This window comes from Mobula birostris, chromosome 20, assembly GCF_030028105.1.
Source record: "Mobula birostris isolate sMobBir1 chromosome 20, sMobBir1.hap1, whole genome shotgun sequence".
Classification (NCBI taxonomy): domain Eukaryota; kingdom Metazoa; phylum Chordata; class Chondrichthyes; order Myliobatiformes; family Myliobatidae; genus Mobula; species Mobula birostris.
Genome location: NC_092389.1, coordinates 9,776,313 through 9,801,733, shown reverse-complemented (window position 1 = coordinate 9,801,733; position 25,421 = coordinate 9,776,313). Strand labels below are relative to the sequence as shown.

General features: G+C 39.2%; 1 protein-coding gene across 2 annotated transcripts in view; it reads right to left on the bottom strand.

Annotated features, from left to right (window-relative positions):
* sorl1 (sortilin-related receptor, L(DLR class) A repeats containing) overlaps positions 1-25,421 on the bottom strand; it is a 244,381-nt gene that overhangs the window by 91,855 nt on the left and 127,105 nt on the right. For both annotated transcript variants that reach the window (XM_072238121.1, XM_072238122.1), the window contains exons 18-25: positions 19,306-19,437; positions 18,145-18,236; positions 15,830-16,076; positions 11,320-11,458; positions 8,018-8,188; positions 3,916-4,029; positions 3,466-3,588; positions 2,166-2,285 (exon numbers count right to left, since the gene is read on the bottom strand). In XM_072238121.1, the coding sequence (XP_072094222.1) occupies positions 2,166-2,285; positions 3,466-3,588; positions 3,916-4,029; positions 8,018-8,188; positions 11,320-11,458; positions 15,830-16,076; positions 18,145-18,236; positions 19,306-19,437 (1,138 nt within the window). The remainder of the gene's footprint in view (positions 1-2,165; positions 2,286-3,465; positions 3,589-3,915; positions 4,030-8,017; positions 8,189-11,319; positions 11,459-15,829; positions 16,077-18,144; positions 18,237-19,305; positions 19,438-25,421) is intronic.

The window sequence follows — 25,421 nt, the reverse complement described above, 5'->3', positions numbered from 1 at the left end:
GGTGCTCATCTAAACATTTCTTAAATGCTATCAGCAACCCAACTTCAACCACATTCTCCTGCACTGCATTCTAGTTACTTGCTCTGGGTGAAAATAACCCCTCTAAAATAACATTTCCCCCCCTATCCTGAATCTATAGCTTCTAGTTTTATTTACTTTGATATAAGGAAAAAGTAGCCTTATCCCAGCTCTACCCCTCAAATCTTATTTACCTCAATCACATCTCCTCTAACCTCCTTTGCTTCAGAGAAAATAAGACGGAGCTTCTTCAATCTCTCCACATAACTGAATTGCTTCATCCTAGGCAACAGCCTGGTAAATCTCCTCTACATCATCTCCAGTACCATCATATCCTTCCTACAGTACAATGACCAGAACTGCGTACAGTACTCCAGTTGAGGTCTGACCAAGGTTTAAAGTTAAAACATAACCTCCCCCACTTCTATACGGGATGTCCTGACTTGTGAAGATCAGTATCTCAATCTTCCTAATGTTGTTGCTTTGTTCCTCAATACTCCCCAAGACACTGCCATTCATGATGTACCCTTGCCTTATTAGCACCGTCAAAATACATCACCGTACATTTGACTGCACTGAACTCCATCTGCCATTTTCCAGCCAATTTCATCAATGCATTGACACCTCTCTGTAGTCTGACTACCTTTCACACTATCAACTGCTCTTTCAACCACTCTCTGTCATCCTATCTTGCTGTTCATGCCTCAAGCATTGACGTGTTAGAAACAGCAAGGGTCCCAGCACTGCTCCTTGTGGGACACAACTAATCACAAACATTCAATCATAAAAGTGACCTTCCACCACAACTCTGTCTCCTATTGCCAAGCCAATTTCGGATCCCATTTGCAAACTTAACCTGGATCCCATTGGTCCTAAATTTTTGAACCATTTGGGACCTTGTCAAGGGTCAACTAAAATCTCATTTGCTGCCCCAGCTTCAATGATACACTTTATTACCTTTTCAAATTGGCCAGGCAGGATATGCCCTTGACAAATCCATGTTGGTTGTCTCTGATTAGTCCCTGCCTTTCTAAGTGATAATTAATCCTGTCCTTCAGAAAATTTTCCGGTACCTTTTCTGTCACTGATGTTATGCTATCAGGCTTTTCCCTGCCTGCTTTTGCGAAAATGGCAAACCTGCTGTCCTCCTGTCACCTGGTACCTCACTTGTATTTAAAGACAGAAATCTCAGCTCGTGCCCCAGCAATTTCTTCCCTTACTTCCCTTAACAACCAGAGATAAATCCCGTCCAGCCCCGGAGCTTTAGCTGCCGTGGTATCAGCTAATGTATTGATAATGTATTGAGTACTTATTTATGGAACATCTACACTCAACTTTTACCTGCCCCTTCACTGAATTCTCCAATTACAAAGCATGATTCCTTCGTGAATAGTGATGAAAAGTATTGATTTTGAACCTTACCTATTCCTTCTGGCTCGATGCACAGATTGCTCATATTATCCCCAATGGGTCCTACTTCTCCCGTTTGTTCTTTTTCTCAAAATATATCTTTAGTTTTCTCGCAATCCTATCTGACAATTTTCTATAATCCCTCAGCCTTCTTAATTTCTTTTTTTAAGTATCTCCATACATTTTCCCAACACTCTTGGGAGCTTCTCCCCACATTTGTCACATTTGCTTCTTTCTCCCAACCCTCAATATCCCTCAACATCCAAGACATCATACGAATCCCATGATCACCCTAAATTCTGGTTCTCATTGTTACTTCAAGGAAAACTTATCTATTGACAATGAAGTACTTATCCTGTATTCCAGCCAATTCACAACTCACTCATAGCTGGAACTGTATCATCTTTTTGCCAATGAAATAATGAAAAAGCTAATCTTGCTCAAATTTAATAACCATAAATGACTTGTATTTATCTTTCAAAAAGTATTATGATCTGAGTCTTGAGCCTCCAAATTTATTTTGGAAGCATTAGCTGTTCTGAAATACATAAAATTAACCAAATGAATAACCAACACATTGGAAATGAACTCTGGCATTTTGAAAAGCAATACAGAATTTTGCTTGTTTTTACTACCACTCAATTGAAACATTTCCCAAATCGAGCTATGTGATTATTACATCACTTTGCTAAAGATTATCTTAAATAAATTCAAGCAAGTTATGAACTATCACTTACCAGTGCAGTTTGCTTCATCTGACCAATCTCGGCAGTCATTGTCCCCATCACACATCCAAGAATGCCGAATACAAAAACCATTGGCACAAGTAAACTCATCGCTCTTACAACTGTTCAATGCTGCAAGTGATTTAAGGAGAAAAAATAAACTGGAATGTTAATTACATACACAGAAGGATTTAGATAATATTATTAGACTTAAAAAAAACAAATATTTCACAATCCTAATGGAAAGCCATCAACATAATTTACCGTTATATTAATATTTTACATCAGATTAAAGTGCTTTCAAATCCAAATTGTTGACTTATTAGCTGGCTGTAATTTTTGAGCAGAAAACAGTGGAATAATGCAAAAGCCAACAAAATAAAAACTAATGATCCAGAATCTCTAGTAATTAACATTATTTAACACTAATTTTGCAAGAAAGTTTTTGATAGAAATTAGTGTGGGATGGTAAATTCTTGATCCTTCCAACTATTTTAATTCAGATTTTTCTTCTATCATAAAACAGGTTGAATTATAGTGCAGTAGGATAAAATTTTGGTTATGTGATACACGAGAATTAGAACATAAAATGTGACCTCGACAACTAAACTCACGCCACAGTTCCCCCAAGCAAGGATGTGGAAGATGTGAAATCACAGGAAAGGAAAAAAAAAAGGAATGGGCCACACAAGAAACAATTTCAGTTCATGCAGTTGATCAGACAGAAGCTAGTGCATGCCTCCTACTGGAGATGGGTTAAAAGTGCAAGAAATTTAAAACAGGAAACATGATTGAAATCATGGAGCTTGGTAAAAAAAAATGGGCTCCATTTTGCAAGGAAATACCAAAACGTTCCCCACACAAATGCCAATGAGTTTGGGATTTCAACATGCATGCCCACAAATACATAATCATAAGTTGATTGCAACTGCCTGGCCATGATTGCGTGACCTTGCTCCAACACTGGTCTCCCCTTGGAGTCGAATGATAGAATGAATTCAACGATGCAGCAATTCCAACCCCATCATGCACAGATTCAATCGCAATACTGGGCCTTGCCAATGATATTCACAGCAATTTTTCAGAATGAACCCCACACCCAACTTTAATCTTTTTATTAAGGTCAGTAATAAAAGTTGGGGAGGGGGGGGGGGAAGAGAGATTGCCATTATTTTTGCAAATTTTGGGTAGTTAAAAAATGCTCTTTTAGATTTATATAGCAAGGAATAACAAAAGCACAAAAGGTGCAATTTGGCAGAATCACTGCTGAAGATTATTCACATAAAGTAAATGAATATTTGATGTCACTTACTGCACTGCTCCTCATCACTACTATCCCCACAGTCATCTTCATGATCGCACATGTACGCCGCTGGAATGCACATCCCTGAAGATCGACACTTAAACTGAGAGCTGGGATCACAAGCACCCGTGGCTGTGAAAGTAAAAGTGCTCGTGCTTACTAACCTACGCTTTGTACATCATAAGACAAAAAATATGGATACTTACATTAAGAGATCAAAAACTCAAGTTTTAATTGTACAATCTGTAAGCATGTTGAGTTTCACAAACAATACGCTTAGCGTTGTAAAGGAAATGTCAGGTAAAAGGGGCAACATTACAAAGCTAAACAGGTGAGAGGTTTCACTGTACCACAGTTGTAACAAATATTCCAGTTAAACCTTGGCAACAATTTGTTATTATAGCACAGAGATAATTACATAATACTTATTCACTGTTGCTAGATTCAGGTGAGACTTACGGCAATTCTTTTCATCACTATAGTCACCACAGTCGTCATCATTATCGCACTTCCAAATGCTGCTGATACATTTCCCATTGGAACATGCATACTGGTTCGGCAGACAACTATGCTCTATAATGAAACAAAAATATAGGTGGTAGCTATTCCAAGACAAAACCAAGTTCAAATGTCCTTAGTGAAGGGGTGGGGGGCAGGAATGCTGGAGGCTGATCTTTATGGATAAAAGACAGTTTCAAATAGGACACTAGACAGAACTATATCATATAATAAGTCAAAGAAAGTGTAAAAGAAACACCATTACCAACCAATCACAAAGTATCATTAATGTAGAAAAATGTTACAGGTGTTTCTAAGAGAACTCATCATAGAAAACTTGCTACCGTATTAACAAAGTGGTATTGGGATTTTTAAAAAATCCAGTGGAAACTTGGTAAAAGGGAATGTTTTAAGAAACACCTTACAAGGAAGAAAAAAGGCAAAAGATTTGGATCTGAACATCACAGCTTGAAGGACTGAATTCATGAGCAATAATGGGCCAATTAAAATCTGGGACAAATTCAAAGTTCAAAGTAAATTTATTATCAAAGTACACATTCAATATGTCACCATATTCATTTTCTTGCAGGCATACTCAATAAATCCAATAACCATAATAGAATCTAAGACCATACCAAAAGGGCAGACAACCAGTGTGCAAAAGGCAACAAACTGCAAATACAAGAAGAAATAAAGAATAAATAAGTATGCAATAAACATTGAGAAAATGAGATGAAGAGTCTTTGAAAGAGTCCATAGATTATGGGATCAATTCAGTGATTGGGTGAGTGAAGTGGAGTGGAGTTATCCCCTCTGGTTCAAGAGCCTGATGGTTGAGGGGCAGTAACTGTTCCTGAACCTGGTGATGTGAGCCCTGAGGCTCCTGTACCTCCTTCCTGATGGCAGCAGTGAGAGCAGAGCATGACCTTGGTGCCTTTGTGGTAGGGGTTGCTGATGATAGATGTTGCTTTGTTTTGTGTAGATGTGCTCAATGGTGGGGAGAGCTTCACCCATATTGGACCGGGCAGAATTGTTGGCCATATGTTGATAGACTAATGAGGGAAGCAACAGCACTGGGCCTTACATGGTGAATGCAGCAGGTCAAACGGAGGGAGAAACAGTGTGGAAATCTTTTGGAGATAGTGAACTTGACTCTGTATATTTTAAAAAGGTTATTGAAAAGGATAACACAAGGGAATACTTGACAAAGTTGGACTGCAACCATCTACTTGCAGGCAAATTTTGCACAGTGAGAAGTGTTTAAAGGAGAAATAACAAAAATTCAAGGCTGATATGCTCCACCAAGGGTAAAAGCCAGTGATAACAAGTATAGGAAATAATGGATATTGAGGGTAGATAATGAGGGAATAAAGAACATGACAGATATAGGGAACTAATGAAGGAGTAGGCCCATCAAGAACATAAGAGCGTAAGGAAGCACTTAAGAAATTAGGCTGGCTGGGGGGGGGGGGGAGGGGGGGTGGTGGTGTCATGGAAAAAAGAAAAAAAGAAAAATAATAATCGGTAACAATCAACATTAAGGGAAATTCAAAGGCATTCTATGTTTAAGACAAAGGAATAACCAGGGCAAAGGGACAACAAATAAGGCACAACAATGGAGTCAGAGGATATAGTTGAAATTTTAAATGAAAAGTGTTTATCATTACTCACAAGTGAAACAGTCGTTATAACTGGAAAATTCAATGAAGGGACAGGTAAAAATCAAATATGGTAAAATTCTAGTGCAGATTGGCATTAATGAAGAAGAGGTAGTCGATGCCTTTGCAGGCAAGCAAAGAGATGGGTGAGGCTAAGATACCCAATCTTCACTGGACACAAGGTGTCAGATGATTGGAGACCTGATCCCAAATTTTATACCTACAAGATCCAACATCAGTGCCAGAGAAGATACCGAAAAAAAAATCCAAAGAAATAGATTAATGATCAGTTGGAAAGGCAGGGATTAATCAGACACAGCCAACTTGGCTTTCTCAAGGACACAACTGTCTGACCAATTTGAAACAATTATTTTAAGAGGTTACGAAGTGTGGTGATTTCAGGGCAGTAGATGTGATTCACGTGAACTTTTGTAATGCCTTTGACAAGAATCCACATCAGAGACTGATTCAAAACGTCAGGGCCCTTGGGAGGTTAAGTTCTGCTTTTGTGATTGATGCCAGTGACTAGTGGCATCACAATAAAGATCCTTTTTGTTAGTTATATATGTGAATGACTTGGACATGTATACGGGAGGCATGTTCAGCAAGTTCATCGATGCCCAGAAGATACTGTAGGTGAAGCTGTTGGTTTATCGAAGGTAGTCTCAGGCTACAGAGGGACATCAATTTAAAACAGAGATGAGGAAAAATTTCTTTAGCCAGAGGGTAGTGAATCTGTGGAGTTTGTTGCCACTGGCGGCTGTGAAGGCCAAGACATTAGGTATATTTAAAGCAGAGGTTGATAGGTTCTTGATTAATCTGGGTAACAAAGGATATAGGGAGAAGGCAGGAGAATGGGGTTGAGAGGGACAATAAATAGCCACGATAGAATGGTGGAAGAGACTCGATAGGTCAAAATGGCCCAATTCGGCTCCAATATCTTATGGGATAAATCAATACTACTGGGAAAATTGTGTTGGGAAACGTGATGGGACTGCTGATCAATAAATCCCCATACACTGTTAGTTTGCATCCCAGAATATTGAAAGAAGTAGCCCTCAAAAAAGTGCAAATAAAAAGACAGATGTCAATGCTTTGGTGAAATTGGTAGATGGAGTTTACTGCTAACAAATGTCAGATGATGCATTTTGGGAGCATGAGGCTAGGACATACACCATGAATGATAGGCTTTTATGAATTATTGGATACAAGGGATTTTGAAATATTGGTCCACAGATCATTAAAGGTAGCAGCGCAGCTAGATAACATGGGTAGGAAGTCAAATGGGCTACCGGTATTCATTAGTAAGGGCATCAAGTATAGAAATAGAGAGCTTATGTGCCAAATTTATAAAACCTTGATCAGACCTCAGCTGAAGTACTTTGTTCATTTCTGGTCATTATGCTATGGCTGGGGGTGGGGGGTGGGGGGGGGGGGGTGCTGCCGGAGAAGGTGCAGAAGTGATTTGCCAGGATGTTGCCTGGGATGGAGCAGTTCAGTTATTATGATCATTCAACGAAGACAAATCTGTTCTCCCTACAGTAGAGAATGTTAAAAATTGATTGAAGTATATAAAGTATGAGGGGTACAGACAGGAAAAACTGCAGGTATCCATATCAGAAATTGATAAAACTGAAGGATTAGATTCAGAGCAAGGGGAGAAAGGGGTTTAGAGGCAATAAGTGTGACCTTCTTCAACCAGAGTGGCAAATACCTGAAACGTACTCCCTGAGAGAGTGGGTGAAGCTACGTTCTTGATACCACTCAAGTGTCTTGATGTGCACTTGAAATGTTCAGGCATAAGAGGTGATGAACACAGTACTTGAATTACAGAGAGCTGTACAACATTGAAACAAGCCATTCAGACCAGTGTCTGCACAGGCTGTCATGCCTATTGATACTAACCCTAACTGCCTGCATTCATTCCAAATCCCTTTACCTACTCAAGTATCTGTCAAGAAACCTTTTGTTAGTGCTCCTGCCTCCACCACCATCTCTAGCACCTTACTCCAGATACCAACTGCTCTGTTTGAAAAAATGTATCCCTCAGATCTCCTTTAAAACCTCTTCCCTCTCATTTTGAATCTATTCGCTCAATTTTTAGACACCCCTGCATGGGAAACAGACCAACTATCCTATCTGTGCCTCTCATTTTTATATGCATACTTGCATAGGTACCCAAGCCAAGTCTGTTTATCTCACTGTCCTGTAGGTGAGTGGCTCAATTTAAATCTTATCTGTACAGTTTTATTTTCTGTAGTCTTATTACCCATATACAAATATTATATGTACAACTCCATATACATTTTCAATACAAAGGCATTAACTCTAATTTATTTTAGTACATCTAATAACTAAAAGACATTAGAAGTTTGAGATGACTACCTGCAAGTAAAGGCACTCACCTTGTCGCACACATGTGGTACTATTGCGAACATAGCCATGTGGACACTCACATCCCATTTTCCCAGATGGCAAAGACAGGCTCTTCACTCCATCAGGACAAGCACATCTTTTCCCATTAGGTTTAGGAAGACAAAGCAAACTGCAGGTGTGATGTACACATGCATTGCTCCCTTTAAAATGAATTAAAGTCAGAAGAATTATAAATAATGAGGGTATAAATTTGAAAATCTCTTATTTCAGTTTCAAAAAAACATGTACGCCTATTTTTACCCCCTATTTCAGCGTTAATTTTGATCTGCAGAAGTAGTTTAGTGTGCTAATATACAGGTATGTACATAATACAAAACAAAGCTATAGTACTTTGTCACTAATTGCAGGTAAGTGTACAAGTGGCCAAAATTGGATTTTTTCCTTGATTCATGGTGGTCATGAGTGAGAATCTGAACTCTAACAAATGACAGAATATTAGAAGTTTCCAGATTTCTCCTTTTATAAAGGATGGGCTTACAACCTTCAGAGAACTTCATTCCTCCAATGGTCTCCTATGTTTTCAAGGCCTCATGAATGACATAATAACCTGAACTGCCTGGGTACGAGACTCTGAAATTTCTTTCCTGAACTTCTGACAAATAACCTCTTTAAAATCAGTTTACTCTGATCAAACTTAGAATGACTCCCATCTTTTTCAACTTGGTACTTATTTTTTTTTTGCCTGGTAATGCTTCTATGCAGCACCTTGTGACTACTTTTCACCTGTGTTAAAGGATCACTTAAGTATAAGCTATTATTAAAAGATTTGGTACATTCCCCGTGAAGGGAATTAATGCTACTCCGGGACAGTTTGAAAATTTGTGTTCTGTAACTTAAAGAAGAGAAAATCTGCAGATGCTGGAAATCCAAGCAACACACACAAAATGCTGGGGGAAGGGTCTCGGCCCTATACTCTTTTCAATAGATGCTGCCTGACCTGCTAAGTTCCCCCAGCATTTTGTGTGTGCTCTGTAACTTAATTTTACTCACAAAGCTGTTAATATTCTTCACTGATAAGAGGTAATAAAGATTTCCATTACATAATGTTGACTTTTGTTCCCCCACTAGAAGTTTGCCCAAACACTTAAGCTACTTACTGAAGTAGCACCACCAGACTCAAAAACAGTTACATTCCCAAGCAGCAAGGCTGACCAACCCTTTGACCCACTAATCCACCCCTCCACACCCCCAAACACCATTATTTTGTCATTTCCTGTTGGTCACCTTATGTACAGACATACCCCCATTTCCAGAAAACTTGGGATATTTTCCAAAATGTAATAAAAACAAAAAAATCTGTGATATGTTAATTCACGTGAACCTTTACTTAACTGACAAAAGTACAAAGAAAAGATTTTCAATAGTTTTACTGACCAACTTAATTGTATTTTGTAAACATACACAAACTTAGAATTTGATGGCTGCAACACATTCAACAAAAGTTGGGACAGAGGCATGTTTATCATTGTGTTACATCACCTTTCCTTTTAATAACACTTTTTAATCGTTTTGGAACTGAGGATACTAATTGTAGTAGATTTGCAATTGGAAATGTTGTCCATTCTTGCTTGATACAAGACTTCAGCTGCTCAACAAGTCCATGGTCTCTGTTGTCTGATTCTCTTCTTCATGATGCGCCATACATTTTCAATAGCAGATAGATCTGGACTGGCAGCAGGCCAGTCAAGCACACGCACTCTGTGTCTACAAAGCCACGCTGTTGTAGCCCGTGCAAAATATGGTCTGGCATTGTCCTGCTGAAATAAGCATGGACGTCCCAGGAAGAGACGTCGCCTTGATGGCAACATATGTCTCTCTAAAATCCTAATGCACGCCTCAGAGTCAATGGTACCTTCACATACATGCAACTCACCCATGCCGTGGGCACTGATGCACCCCCATACCATCACAGATGCTGGCTTTTGCACCTTTCGCTGATAACAATCTGGATGGTCGTTTTCATCTTTGGCACGGAGAACTCGACACCTGTTTTTTCTTTAAACTAGCTGAAATGTGGATTCATCTGACCACAGCACACGGTTCCACAGTCTTTCGGTCCATCTGAGATGAGCTCGGGCCCAGAGCACTCGCCGGCGTTTCTGCATAGAGTTGATGTATGGCTTCCTCCTTGAGTAATACAGTTTCAAGTTACATTTCTGGATGCAGCGACAGACTGTGTTGAGTGACAATGGTTTTCCGAAGTACTCCCGAGCCCAGGTGGCTATAATTGTCACAATAGCATGACAGTTTCTTAGGCAGTGCCGCCCGAGGGCTCGAAGATCACGCGCATTCAGCAGTGGTTTCCGACCTTGCCCTTTACGCACTGAGATGTCTCTGAATTCTCTGAATCTTTTCACAATATTATGTACTGTAGATGTTGAAAGACCTAAATTCTCTGCAATCTTGCGATGAGAAATGTTCCTTTTGAACTGACTAACAATTCTCTCACGAATTTTGGCACAAAGGGGTGAGCCACAACCTATCCTTGCCTGCAAAGACTGAGCCTTTGATGGACGCTACTTTTATACCCAGTCATGATACCTCACCTGCTACCAATTAGCCTGCTTAATGTGGAGTCTTCCAAACCGGAGTTACTTGAATATTCTGTGCACTTTTCAATCTTATTTTAACTCTGTCCCAACTTTCGTTGAGTGTGTTGCAGCCATCAAATTCTAAGTTTGTGTATATTTACAAAATACAATTAAGTTGGTCAGTAAAACTATTGAAAATCTTTTCTTTGTACTTTTGTCAGTTAAATAAAGGTTCACTTGAATTAACATATCACAGATTTTTGTTTTTATTGCATTTTGGAAAATATCCCAACTTTTCTGCAAATGGGGTTTGTACATAAACTATTTTATTGTTTTTTTTAAACTTTTATGTTCTTTATCTTTCGTGTTTTCTTGTGTTGCATTGGATCTAGAGTAACAATTATTTTGTTCTCCTTACACTCGTGTACTGGAAATGACATTAAACAATCTTGAATATTGTAGTGGAGTCTGAATACCTGGAAGTTCCTTTCATTTTATGAAATGTTCCTCATTCCAAATAAATAGGATGAGCAGCTCAAGGGGAAAGGTCAGCTATTCCTCCCAACTTTTAGTAAGATAGTCTTATTAATTAATTTACTCAACCTGCTGTAACTTTGCAATTACTTTTTGTGTGATGTTAAAAGACCTTATGGCATTGTATGTATTTTGCCTGTAAGCAAACAAGCCTGACTATGTGAACAGTGCAAACACTACATCCAGAAAGCTACTGAAAGTGTTACCTGTCACCTTGCTTTTGTAAAACACTTTCATATCCATTACGCCAGTTAAGCCAGTAACTAGGGTTTCCACACTCGAGCCATCACGCTTATATGCTCTAAAGATGCTCAGCTGTGACCAATCATCCCAGTAGATTTGATCCTAATTAATGAATATTTAAAGATCAATATTTAGTGCAGATATTCACATTACTGAAATTTCCCTAAAAGAAAACAAACTCAAACTTGTTAAGATGCCCTCACATTCCAGAATCTAAGAACACTTTACATCAGAAGCTACAACTCAGAAGTAATTCTAAGGTGTAACTTGAGAGCCAAATACACACCCCAAAGCACACAACTATTAAATAGGCGAACCAATCAAGAGAATCCTGGCTGAGGGAGAAAAGTTGATCAGGATAGTCTAAAACTTAATATTCTTTCAATAAGTGCTCTGGAATTTTTATTGTCAGCCTAAATGGGACAACAGTTTAACAGCTCTTAAATAAAGCACCTCCAGCAATACAATAATTTCTCAGTAAAGATAAGATTATGTGCTCAAATGCTGGTTTAGGGTGTGATCTTGTAGTCATCAACCTCAAATGAGATTTATCCTAAGGTGGTAACTCACTTTCAATTGATAATAACATGTATTCACACAATGACCCAGGAAGTTACAATGAAGTGATTACACCTTGGAGCCCCGACTAAATTAAGTTTGATTCTTATTCCCTGCAGGACAATGGTGAGCCAATACGACTTGAATGAATTGCAATGCAAATGTAAATGAAGCTTACACTTAAATACTAGTCTTTTTGTACACTCTCAGATGTTCCCTGTTAGGTTGGACGTGGATCCTATATTATTCAAAAATAAAAAAAGCCATGCGACTTAGTCAGCATTTCTTTTGCAGTAGACGAAGCAAAATGAATGGCCATTTATCATTCACTGTTAATAACAATCTGCCACACAGTATCAGCGCTACATTTGGGACCAAAGTATTAATGACCAGCCTGTTCAAGATCTCACTGTGTAAAGGAAATATACTGAGTTCAGTAATCAGGAACTGAATGGGCAGCTCCTACCTGTGGAGGGTACTACACAAAAGTGTGATCCTTTTGCATTAAGCATCAGTTACAAATAAAAAGCCTTGTGCTATGCTGAGGAAAAGTAAATAGAGTCAGAGCACTACAACAGAAACAGGCCCTTCTACCTGCACCCAGACTATAGCCCTCCATACTTCTCTCATCCATGTACCTACTCAAACTTCTCAAATGTTGCCATTGAACCCGCATCCACCAAGTGCTGGCAGTTCTTTCTAGACTCGCACCACCTTTTGAGTGAAAAAGTGCCCACTCAGATTTCCGTTAAATATTTTGCCTTTCACCATAACCCTATGATCCCCAGTTTTAGTCTCACCCAACCTGAGGAGGGAAAAAGACTGCGTGTATTTACCCTACCCGTAGCCCTCATAATTTTATATAACGTACCCCTAAGACCTCCTCTCATTCTCCTATGCTCCATGAATTAAGTGCCTAACCTATTCAAACTTTCCCTCCAACTTTGGTCCTCAAGTTATAGAAGCCTTTGGGATTCTTTTTCACCTCGTCTACCACAGCAGCCTCACGTCCTTTTTATTAGCCCTCCTAAGTGCTCTTATGTGTTCTCTTGCATCTCCTTATACTCCTCTCAACTGTCTACACTTGATATGTGCCTCTTCCTCCTCAACGAGGGTGCCAATAACTCTTGAAAACCAAAGTTCCCTGAACCTGTTTGTAAGCTTTGTTAGAATAAAAGACAAGACTAACTATGTACTCTCAATATTTCACTTTTGAAGACCTCCCAATTGCCAACCATCCCTTTCTCAATGCCATCCCTAAGGCTTCTTCTCCAACTTAAATGGTTGTGGTCAGAGTACATCTTAAAACTCTGCCTGGTAATGTCTTCCCTTTAAAGGGCTTGAATTATTTGTGTCTGTTTTTTGGAGCCTTGTGCCAGGATGTGAACATTATGGCCTGCTCAATGGAGTCAACCAAATGTAACTAGTGCCTCAGTGCTGGTCATGATCATGATTAAGGGACAGTAGATCCTGAAACATCAACATCTGAAACAGGAAACTCAATGACAATTCACTCCCAAATTTGAATTAACATCTTTTCAGGTCTCATGTATTGAGTACACAGAGAGTAAGTTAAGAACCTGGTGGCATGGTGCGAAGACAATAACCCATCCCTCAACGTCAGCAAGACGAAAGAATTAGTTGTTGACTTCAGAAGGAGTAGCAGACTGCACGACCCAATTTACATTGGTGGTGCGCAAGTGGAACAGATCAAAAGCTTCAAGTTTCTCGGGGTCAATATCACAAATGACTTGACTTGGTCCAACCAAGCAGAGTCCACTGCCAAGAAGTCCCACCAGCGCCTTTACTTCCTGAGAAAACTAAAGAAATTTGGCCTGTCCCCTAAAACCCTCACTAATTTTTATAGATGCACTGTAGAAAGCATTCTTCTAGGGTGCATCACAACCTGGTATGGAAGTTGTCCTGTCCAAGACTGGAAGAAGCTGCAGAAGATCGTGAACACAGCCCAGCACAACACACAAACCAATCTTCCGTCCTTGGACTCACTTTACACCGCACGCCATCGGAGCAGTGCTGCCAGGATAATCAAGGGCACGACCCACCCAGCCAACACACTTTTCGTCCCTCTTCCCTCCGGGAGAAGGCTCAGGAGCTTGAAGACTTGTACGGCCAGATTTGGAAACAGCTTCTTTCCAACTGTGATAAGACTACTGAACGGATCCTGACCCGGATCTGGGCCGTACCCTCCAAATATCCTGACCTGCCTCTCGGTTTTTTTTGCACTACCTTACTTTCCATTTTCTACTTATGATTTATAATTAAAATTTTTAATATTTACTATCGACTTGCACTCCAGGGAGCGCGAAGCGCAGAATCAAATATCGCTGTGATGATTGTACGTTCTAGTATCAATTGTTTGACGACAATAAAGTATAAAGTTGTGTCATGAACTTGAGCTTCACATAGGTCACTGTAGAATCCAGTCACGGATACAGTAGCAGTTGAAATAGCTTTTCCTGCAGGCGCTTGATGCCTCTCGGTCCCCAATGAGTTCAGTCCTATAGAGCAAGTTCTTACCAGAGTCAAATTCCAAGCTACAGATTCAAGCACAAAATCCAGCCTGAAGTTACCACTTTCAAGATACAAATTTTAGTCCTTTGTGCCCTTTCAATGGAGCCAAAGATTCATGGGCAGGACAGGGCAATTATTGACAGTGATCTGATCAATACTTATCCTTCAATTAGCATCTTACAAAACAAAACAAGGATCTCATTTCTTTTTTAAGGACTAGACACAAATACCTTCTAGATTATAACAGCAATTAGATCTCAAATTTACTTTGCTGGCTAAGACTGGGCTAAGGCAGTGAAACATGGAATCAAAAGTGCAAAAGTAAAAGCAACACACACAAAAAGTTGCTGGTGAACGCAGCAGGCCAGGCAGCATCTATAGGAAGAGGTACAGTCAACGTTTCGGGCTGGGACCCTTCGTCAGGACTAACTGAAAGAAGAGCTAGTAAGAGATTTGAAGGTGGGAGGGGGAGGGGGACATCCAAAATGATAGGAGAAGACAGGAGGGGGAAGGATGGAGCTAAGAGATGGAAAGTTGATTGGCAAAAGGGATACAAGGCCGGAGAAGGGAGAAAATCATGGGACGGGAAGCCTAGGGAGAAAGGGGGAGGGGAGCCCAGAGGATGGAGAGCAGACAAGGAGTTATAGTGAGAGGGACAGAGGGAGGAAAGAAAAGAGAAAAGGGGGGAGGGTGAAGAGGAGGAGGAGAGGAAAAATAAATAAGGGATGGGGTACGAAGGGGAGGAGGGGCATTAACAGAAGTTAGAGAAGTCAATATTCATGCCATCAGGTTGGAGGCTACCCAGACAGAATATAAGGTGTTGTTCCTCCAACCTGAGTGTGGCTTCACCTTGACAGTAGAGGAGGCCGTGGAATCGTATCAGAATGGGAATGGGACGTGGAATCATATCAGAATGGGAATATGACGTGGAATATACAAGAGTATAAAAATAAAGGCCTATTAAGTCAGACTTGCAAATGAAGACTAACCAGCCAGAGAAAAACACCCAGCACTTGTAAAACCAACCTTGTATATTTTCACTCAAAGCAGTCATAAATTATGCTGGTGAACAAGATCATGTATTAACAGTTTCAATTCTGAAAGTTTTACCTATTTTGTAAAGTTGCATAAAAATCATGAAATTAAGGAGCTACTTTTAAGAAAAACATTAACTAACTGCATCACTTGTATTTACTTTTTATTATACCAAAGAAGATTAAAGTAATACTTTACCAGAACAGGATACTTGCATTTGCTAAATCTGTGAACAAGTAGTATTCAGGTATGACATTTGAGTTGTTAAGTATCACACTTCAAAAATCATGCTGAACTTTTTTTTTAAATTTAAGTGTAAATTTTATAATAGCAATCCAAACCATATACCTTAAAGACACTAATAGCATATGGATGAGGAAGGTTCTGTATCAGCACAGATCTCTGACCGCCATTTAAATCTGCTCTTTCAATACGATCAGCATAAGCTTCAGTCCAGTAAATCCATGATCCATCCACAGTAATTCCATTCGGCCATTTAATACCATCAGAAATTATCCGAGTGACTTGTGATGCATCCATCTCACTTTTGTAAATTCCAACCGCATCTTCACCCCAGTCTGTCCAAAACATTAAACTACAAAAGAGAATGACAAAACAATTAAAGTTTTCCATCCAACACACAATATAGGATCAAAGCTAAGGAAGCCATGAAGTCTATTACATCAATTCTGGCAGAAAAAGATCTTTCCAACCTAACCACACTTTTCCAGGTCAAGGTTACAGAACATCATATATGCATTCTATTAGGTAACAAAGTGGCCAGAGTGTATGCTTGTGGTCCTCTGTTGCTGCAGCCCAACCACTTCAAGGTTGGACATGGACATTCAGAGATACTCTTGTGTACACCATTGTTGCAACAAATGGTTATTTGAGTTACTGTCGCATTCCTGTCAGCTTCAACTAGTCTGGCCATTTTTCGCTGACTTCTCTCATTTAATAAGGTGTTTTTGCCCACAGAACTGTCGCTCACTAGATGTTTTCTTTTTGGTTTTTGCCACATCCTCTGTAAACTCTAGAGATTGTTTTGAGTGAAAAACCCAGGAGATCAGTAGTTCCCGAGATAATCAAAGCATCATGACTGGCACCAACAATCATTCCACAGTCAAAGTCACTTAGATCACATTTAGTCCCATTCTAATGTTTGGTCTGAACAACAGCTGAACCTCTTGACCATGCCTGTATGCTATTATGCATTGAATTGCTGCCATGATTGGCTGATGAGATATTTGCATTAGTGAGGTGTATAGGTGCACCTCAAAGTGGCCACTGAGTGTATAGCCAAGTATTTCATTTCCAATCACCTTTTCTGAAAATAATTCTCAACTTGCCTTCATCTGTTTAGCAAGATATTTCATAGTTTCCTTATCTACAAATGTTTGTAGTTATTTAGCCTCTGCAAAGTGAAACAGGCCCTCCTTATCTACTTTGCGTAAGCCTCATTTTAAATTTTAATCCACCAATTAATTTTCCCTTGGCCTCTACTGTTACAAAGAATACCTCTACACAATTAAAGCTTCCATCCTTGACAGTGTCCCCATTAATGTGCTCTGTACCTCCAAAGGACCTTCACTTCTCTCCTGTTAGATGGTGACAAGTGCAAAACTAATCAATATTTTCTATTTCTTGCATAACCTGCTTATGTCCTGGTCGATAGGGGAAATATATAAAGAAAGAAAGAAATCACATATACCATCTAGACATGGTACTGACTGCTATTTCAAATCTATACACAATCTTTTTGTTAACCCTCTGCTTCTGTGCTTTTCAGTAGACTTATTTACATCATATACCCTCAAATTCACTGTACAAGTTGATATGGTGGTTCAGAAGGCGTATGCCTTCCTTAGTCTTTGGACATCTGCTTAAGGAACAGGAATAGCCCCAAGTGCTCCCCTTCCCACAGTCCATCCAATCTACAACAGTCTCATATAAATGTTGTACAACTGTAAGGGGAGGGGCAATATAAATATAACCAGATCATAATATACAATAAATAACAAATATAACATGATCACAGAGATTCTAGTTTGGAAAACAATATTGTACTCCTCCCCACACTGCTCCCACCATTTCATTCTTCTATCTCCCTTCTGTTTTCATTATTGAAAATGTAAATGCAAGGTCATATAAACTGTTAAATTCAGACTTTCACAATGTACCTGAAAAGCCTACTCTATAAATGGAGCACCAAGTTAACATGGTGATTACAATTATTTTTAGGAAACAAAAAAAACAGGTTGATCTATAAATGGCTGCATACAAAATCTCTTGCAATAAGGTCTTGAGCCACTGGATGGCACAAGTACATTTATTGTACAATGCAGTGCATGCCAGCGCCCTCTAGTGTCATGAAAATTTACCTTCATTGAGGCAAAATACCAAAATGAAAACTAGTTGGAGCTTCTCAAAAGTCAACATCCAGAATTCTTTTCAAACACATGACCTCAAATTCAAGGCATCTGAGCATCTGCATATGTACACAGGAGCACAAGATCAAAGCTGAAGCACAGATTTTCTGGATATAAACTTTATGGATTGTTCAATGAGAAATGCAATGCTCTACAGCAATTTCTCTACTTTCATACTGCAAGAAACAATTTTAACCATACAGGGTCACAATCTCAAGTATTTTTGAAACTTACCCATCAGCAGGAACTAATACAAGAGCTCTTGGACGTTCCAATATAGTGGAATTCAAGAGAGTAAGACGGAGGTCTCCATCAGGGTTTGAAACCTAAGGAATGAGAAATCAATCGAAAAATAAAATTTATATTTATTTTCCTAAGCATTTAGTATCCAAATGAGATTAGTGTTCTCAGCTTCTGCTGTTACAATTGATCGATGTCAAATTATTTGCATAAAATCTTTCAGTTTATTCACTGGGATCACAAAACAAATACACTGCTAGAAGACATCAGTCATCGTAAGTGGAAAAACTAAAGTTGGTCAAACTAAGTTGTCCATATAACTCTGCTTCATTCAAGTATGATTTTTTGAGGATAATCCAAATGCAGTAGAATCAATTACAATGATTCTTTAAGGGAATGCTTCATTGAAGGAATATCCATTTTTGTACTCTCTCCATTAAATCAGCTTAAGAACACAAAATCTTTCAATGAGTGACATCACTATTTTACAGCAGTTTTCTTATTCGAGAAACTTGAAAAGTCCACACTGACTATTGTAACAAAGATCACGTCAATCCAGAATTGCACATTTTACACTGTACATTTGCAATTGGGGCATAATTGTCCAAGTACATTGCACCCAAATTCTTTTTCAGTCCAAAGCTGAATAAAAGCAGCTGTGTCACTTGCCTATTTGGACTCAGTTCTAATACAACATCTTCAGCAGGAGGAAAATAAATATCCATAAGAAATTACTCATTTCTGTAACTGAATACACACAGCTTACATGTCACTTTCAATTTTCTGGATATAATATTTAATATTGCCAAAATAACTCATCACTTGCTGGAAATGAATGTCAACTCTCCTAGTTTCATCTATACTGGATACTAACAGTTTACAACTTGCGTTATGAAGGATGCAACGCTTCATTTTCACTCCAGTATGGACAAGTTATTGTCAACAGAGCAGTTTAACAAAGCAGGCTACTATTCCTAATACTTCAGTTCTAAATCAGTATGATGCACTTGCAACAAATCATTTTATTCCTACCCACTTTCTTCCTTCCCCATAGATGCTGAGTCACCAACTATGATACAAATTACACATATACATTTAATATATTCCCAGTTCCAAAAATATTTCATACTTGTGCAAAATAAGCATGAGACTTGCCTCGAGCTTCCTTGCTCCAGCATCTATCCAGTAAAGAAGCCGACTAATGGAGTCAAAGGCTAGAGCTTCCACTGTCTTCAAGCCATTCTTGATAATTATATTCTGGGTAGTGTTCCCATTTAAGCATAAGCGCTGAGCAGAAAAATGCAGATTATTAATAGGCGAAGGTAATTTATTCATAAACTCTACCATAAACTACACAATACAGCAAAGCCACATCCAACATACTATGAGCATTCTAACAAAAGTTTTGACCATCCATTTTTGCCAAGATTACAATATATTAAAATGCACCAAATTAAACACTTGCTTATATTGTCAAGACATTTTAGCCTAGAAATTAGGTTTCACCTAAGAGCAAGGCAGGTTTGGAGCTGGGGACAAGTGAAAGGGGGCTATTCTGCTCAGGTTATAATGGCTGACATGCAATTATTTTTGAGAAGGGTTAGTGTGCTGGGAACGATGCCTGGGATTGTACAAGTGGCCAAGTGGTACAGGAAAAATGGGTAGGAGAAATTTGACAGCGGGCCACAGTAGCAAGACAGACAAGTGCAAATACTAAAAAGTTGATAATAGAGGACTCAGAGTTCCAATCCAACAATAGGTTACAGAGATTTACTTATCCCAAACATCCCCAATGACTATTGTTGCCAGAAAAACAAAGTCTAATTTCTTGCACAATTCTCAAAAAAAAAATCATTCTATGGAGAATATTGTCACTATGTAAGACTGACAGGGAATTCACCCAAGCCACACAAGGGATGGTCAAACCTGAAAATATCCAGTTCAATTTTGGAAGCAATGCAAAATGACCCAGATATACAGTATTGTGCAAAAGTCTTAGGAACATGTTAAAAAAAATCTGTAAAGCAAACGTGCTTTCAAAAATAATAAAATGAAGAGTTTCTAAATAGGCAAAAAATTACTATAAAGAGCAGTACACAGCATAAAACTAAATAAAATCAAGCCTCATCTTTGAATCTGCATCAGTCATCTTAGGTATATTGCTGTGCAGTTTTAAAAGACGATCAGTTGGTAGATTGGTCGTCTCGCTTGCTTCTGTCTCTAGGTAATTCTGTGTAAGTCGAACCCGGATAAAGTCACTCAGAGACCGTACAAGTACAAACTCTATTCAAAGCACCTGGGGCTTACTCAGTTAGACGCTCAAACAGGAACAGTCTGTGACTGTTCCTGCCCAGTCCATCAACTAACTCACAATTCCCCTTACAAAATGGATATAGTCGTTCAGATACCCCCACACATACCAAGCTGGAGTTAGACTTATCTATTGCTTGACAGTACCAAGAGAAAAATTGCAGAATAGGTATAATGGCCTCATACACAAACAGGCTGGAGTGGTCTTATCTCTGCGCATGACTGCACAAAGAAATAAAGACCTTGAAACACTGTCCAACTCTGAGAAGAAATATGGCTCAGCATGGCTTAGCACATCTGTTGATCATCAGCGGCTTTTTCAGAAAGAACAGGCTGCTATTGTTTAACTAACATGTTAATCCTTTTACATACTTTATCAATTTCAGACAGCCTCGATGATGTTACGATCACGACTCTGTGGAGGCCATACCATCTGTTGCAGAACTCCTTACTCTTTTTGCTGAAGGTAGTTCTTTATGACCTTGTTCATGTGTTTGGGCTCACTGTCTTGCTGCAGAATTAAGTTGGGACCGATCAGCTGCCCCCTTTATGGTGTTGTGTAATGGACGAGAATCTGTTTGTACTTCGCAGCATTGAGGATTCCATTAATTCTAACCAGATCACCAACTCCATTTGTAGAAATGCAGCCCCAAACCTACAGGGAACCTCTGCAGTGCTTCACTGTTGGCTGCAGACACTCATCCATGTAGTGCTCTCCAGCTCTTCTACAGACAAACTGTCTCCTGTTTGAGCCAAAAATTTTAAATTTTGTGTTGTCAATCCAGAATACTTGCTGCCGTTGTTCAGCAACCCAGTTCTCATGTCTTTATGCATAGTTGAGTCTCTTGGGCTTTGTTTCCGCTTCAGAGGAATGGGTTTTTGGCAGCAACTCTTCCACGAAGACCACTTCTGACAAGACTTCTCCAGATTGTAGAGGGTATACTTGGGTTCCAGTGGTTTCTAAGAGTTCAGAGCTGATAGCAGTGCTGGACTTCTTCCAATTTAGAAGGGAAGTCAGTTTGGTGTATCTATCATCTGCTACACTCAGTTTCCATTTCTGGTCCTCCGCCTTGCCCATTTTTTTGTGCACCTTCAAAAAAGCTTGGACAGCACATCTTGAAACTCCTGTCTGCCGTGAAATTTCAGCTTGGGAGAGACCTTGCTGATGCAGGACGACCACTTTGTATCTTGTTGCTGTGCTCACTCTTGCCATGCTGCAAGAATTGATGATTTGAAGGTTAAACTGTCACATCTACCACATCCTCACCTTTTAGTTTGGTTATCCTTCACTCAGTTTGATTCTTTCTATACCATTTTCTGTTTCAGTTAATCAGTTTAGTTAATTCAACTTATTATGTCATTGATCATTAGCACCCACTTGTTTTCTATTTTTAATCATGCACTGAGCTATATACCTACAAAGTAATCACATTTTTATTTGAAAAGTGGTCTAATATTTAATATGCTACATTCAAAACAATTTCTCTAACATTTAATTTTTTGGAAAATGAATGTTTGGACATCTAAAATTTGCTCATTTCTATTGACACACGAATGCAGAAGACAAAAATAAACATCCAAAACAAAATTATGTAAAACAAAATCTCGGGTGCCTATGACTTCTGCACAGTACTGTGGTTGTTACAGCATTTGACTCTTGGGGAAAAGAAAATAATTTCTAAATTGTACAATGCTGCAAACAGCATTATACTCTTGAATTTTGAGGAATGTTGAAGGTTGCAACAGTAGTGATGGACTTGCACTGGTAGAAAAGTTAAACATAACCTTGCCAAAAAGCCACTGGGAACATGATCTAAACCCAGTGACTTTAAAGTTTTTGATGCCCAACCAGAGCACAAAAGACATGGTCAAACTGAACTGGTGCTACCATTACCACCAATACCCACTGGAGTATTAAGGTCTTATTATAAACCAATTTGGTATGGGACAGAACCCATTTCTATACTGCCGTCTCCACCTTATTCTTCTACAGGGCCAAGGAGTGGCACTAAGTGTCAAGCCAGTGGTATCAAAGTGGGATCCACAGAGGCCACATATCAGGGGACCAATGAATGAGCATTAGAAGCTCCAGATCTTCTTTAGTGTGAGACTGGCCTCTTCAGGCTTGCAGTGAATGCTCAGAACAAATTCTCATAGGTTTTCTTTTCCACCAGTAACCTTAGAAACAACCTGGAATTGGCAAAAGACTGAATTGTCTGCCATATGTCGCCCACTAACAGTTGAAGCAGATTTTCTGCCAGCATTCCTATGCTAAGTGAATTTAGGAACAGTGTGCACTTGGTAGAGACGAGAAGCACAGGCAAATGTCAACAGTCAGAAACATTACAGATGCCTCATGCCTGGCACCATGCTGCATTCCCCACTTCTGCAGGTAACCACACAACTACAATTGTTAAAGAAAGTTGTAACACCTGAAGCAGGGTGGGCATGCATTGTATTGCTCAAGGCCATATTGAGCAGGCTGAGGGTGGCAGACACCAACAGAATCAACAAACTTATTCAAAAGGCCAGCGATGTTGTGGGGATGGAACTGAACTCTCTCACGGTAGTGTCTGAAAAGAGGATGCTGTCTAAGTTGCATGCCATCTTGGTCAATGTCTCCCATCCACTACATAATGTACTGGGTGGGCACAGGCGTACATTCAGCCAGAGACTCATTCCTCCAAGATGCAGCACAGAGCGTCATAGGAAGTCATTCCTGCCTGTGGCCATCAAACTTTACAACTCCTCCCCTGGAGGGTCAGACACCCTGCGCCGATAGGCTGGTCCTGGACTTATTTCATAATTTACTGGCATAATTTACATATTACTATTTAACTATTTATGGTTCTATTACTATTTATTATTTATGGTGCAACTATAACGAAAACCAATTTCCCCCTGGGATCAATAAAGTATGACTATGATAATCCAGAGTAACATCCTGGTGGCTACCTCCTCTACATCAGTGAGACCTGACGTAGACTGGGGGACAACTTCGTGGAGCACCTTCACTCCATCTATCCCAATGGCCAACCACTCCAATTTGAATTCCCATTCTGACATGTTAGTCCATGGCCTCTGCTACTACCACAACGAGGCAATCAAGGTTGAACAAACACCGAGACTGACACCAAAATGTGGCCAATCAGCCCAACTCTTCTATGCTATATTGAATAACACACATGAAGTCATTCAGCAAAACTCACAGAAGACATAAGTATTATTAGATACAAAATTACATTTAGCATTTGAAGATGAACAAAAGTGAAAATTTGTGTCACTAAGTTTATTTCACTTAGGTTTCAGTTCTCAGAAAAATGATTCATTCTTTGCAGGACTGGTGTAATACTACACAGTCAAAGTCGAAGTCTGTCCCAAGCCTTGTGGCCCATCAGGCCGGTGGTTATGCCAGTCTCTGTGGTGTGAAGCAACTGAAAGTACGAGACTACCCCCCCCCCCCCCGGATAGGATGCCAGTCTATCACAAGGTTAACCCCCAGCATTTGCCAGTACCCATTTTCAGCTGGGTGGACTAGAGCAGTGTGTGGTTAAATGCCTTGCTCAAAGACACAACACGCTGCCTTGGCCGAGACTCGAACCCACGACCTTCAGATCGTGAGCCCAATGCCCTAACCACTTGGCCACACAATACTACACAGACTACCCTCCTATTTCTGATATTTACAAATGTATTTTAAGTAAACAGCATGTAACAAGATAGCATTAAAATATTCAAAGTAAGTTAAATTATTAGAAGGAAATTGTTTGACAATTCTGTAAGGAGGTAACTGAAAATACCTACGTATCAAAGTGAAAGGTTAGATGTTTGGAATTTTGGAAGCATTCCATACAGCAGGTTGAATTTATAACTTTAACTTCAGCTGGAATACTACAGACATTTCTGTGACTCACACTACAGAAAGATGCAAAACTCAGATGCTAGTTATACCAGAAATAAGGTCCTATGAAATTTTAGAAAACTCTAACCCTTTCTGGAACACAGGTTTAAGATATGATCTAATACACAAGAAAGACAGAATGCTCAAACAAAAGGAGAAAAGATATTTTCTTTGCAAATAGGTCATTAATCAAGGTCACAGATTTAAAATAACTGGAATAAGATTCAGATGGAAAAATTAATTTTACTCATATAGATTGTTGGAATTAGAAATGAGCTAACCAAAGTAGAAACAGAGGCAGATTCCATAAATAAATATGAACAGACTCAGGCCTGAAGATAGGATTATGAAGAGTAGGAACATAGAATAAGTCTTTCAAAAATGAATTAATAAAAAAAAAATCAGCAACCATCCTTCTCCCTTATGTAAAATGACATATTAGCATTGGTCATCTACAGTGGTGTTGGAAAGTTATTGAACTCTATAGAATTTTCTCTATTTTTATAGAAATATGACCCAAAATGTGATCAGATCCTCAGGTGTCCTAAAACTAGATAAAGAGAACCCAATTAAATAAATAACAAAAAAAACATTATACTTGCTCATTTATTGAGAAAAATGATCCAATATTACATGCATTTGTTGGAAAAGTATGTAAACCTTTGCTTTCAGTAACTGGTGTGACTTCCTTGTGTGGCAATAACTTCAAACACACATTTCTGGTAACTGTTGATCAGTTCTGCACGTCAGCTTGGAGGAAGTTTAGGCTATTCCTCCTTTCAAAACTGCTTTTTGAACTAGGAATAAGGTCAGGACTTTGACAACTTGGCCATTCCAAAACACAAATTTTCTTCTTTTTAAACCATTCTGTTGTTGATTTACTCTTGTCTTTCGGATCATTGTCTTGTTACATTATCCAACTTCTATAAGCTTCAGATGACATTTTACCCTGTAAAATGTCTTCATACAATTTTGAATTCATTGTTCCCTCAATGAATACAAGCTGTCCAGGCCCTTGGGCAGCAAAGTAGCCTCAAACCATGATGCTCCTTCCAACATG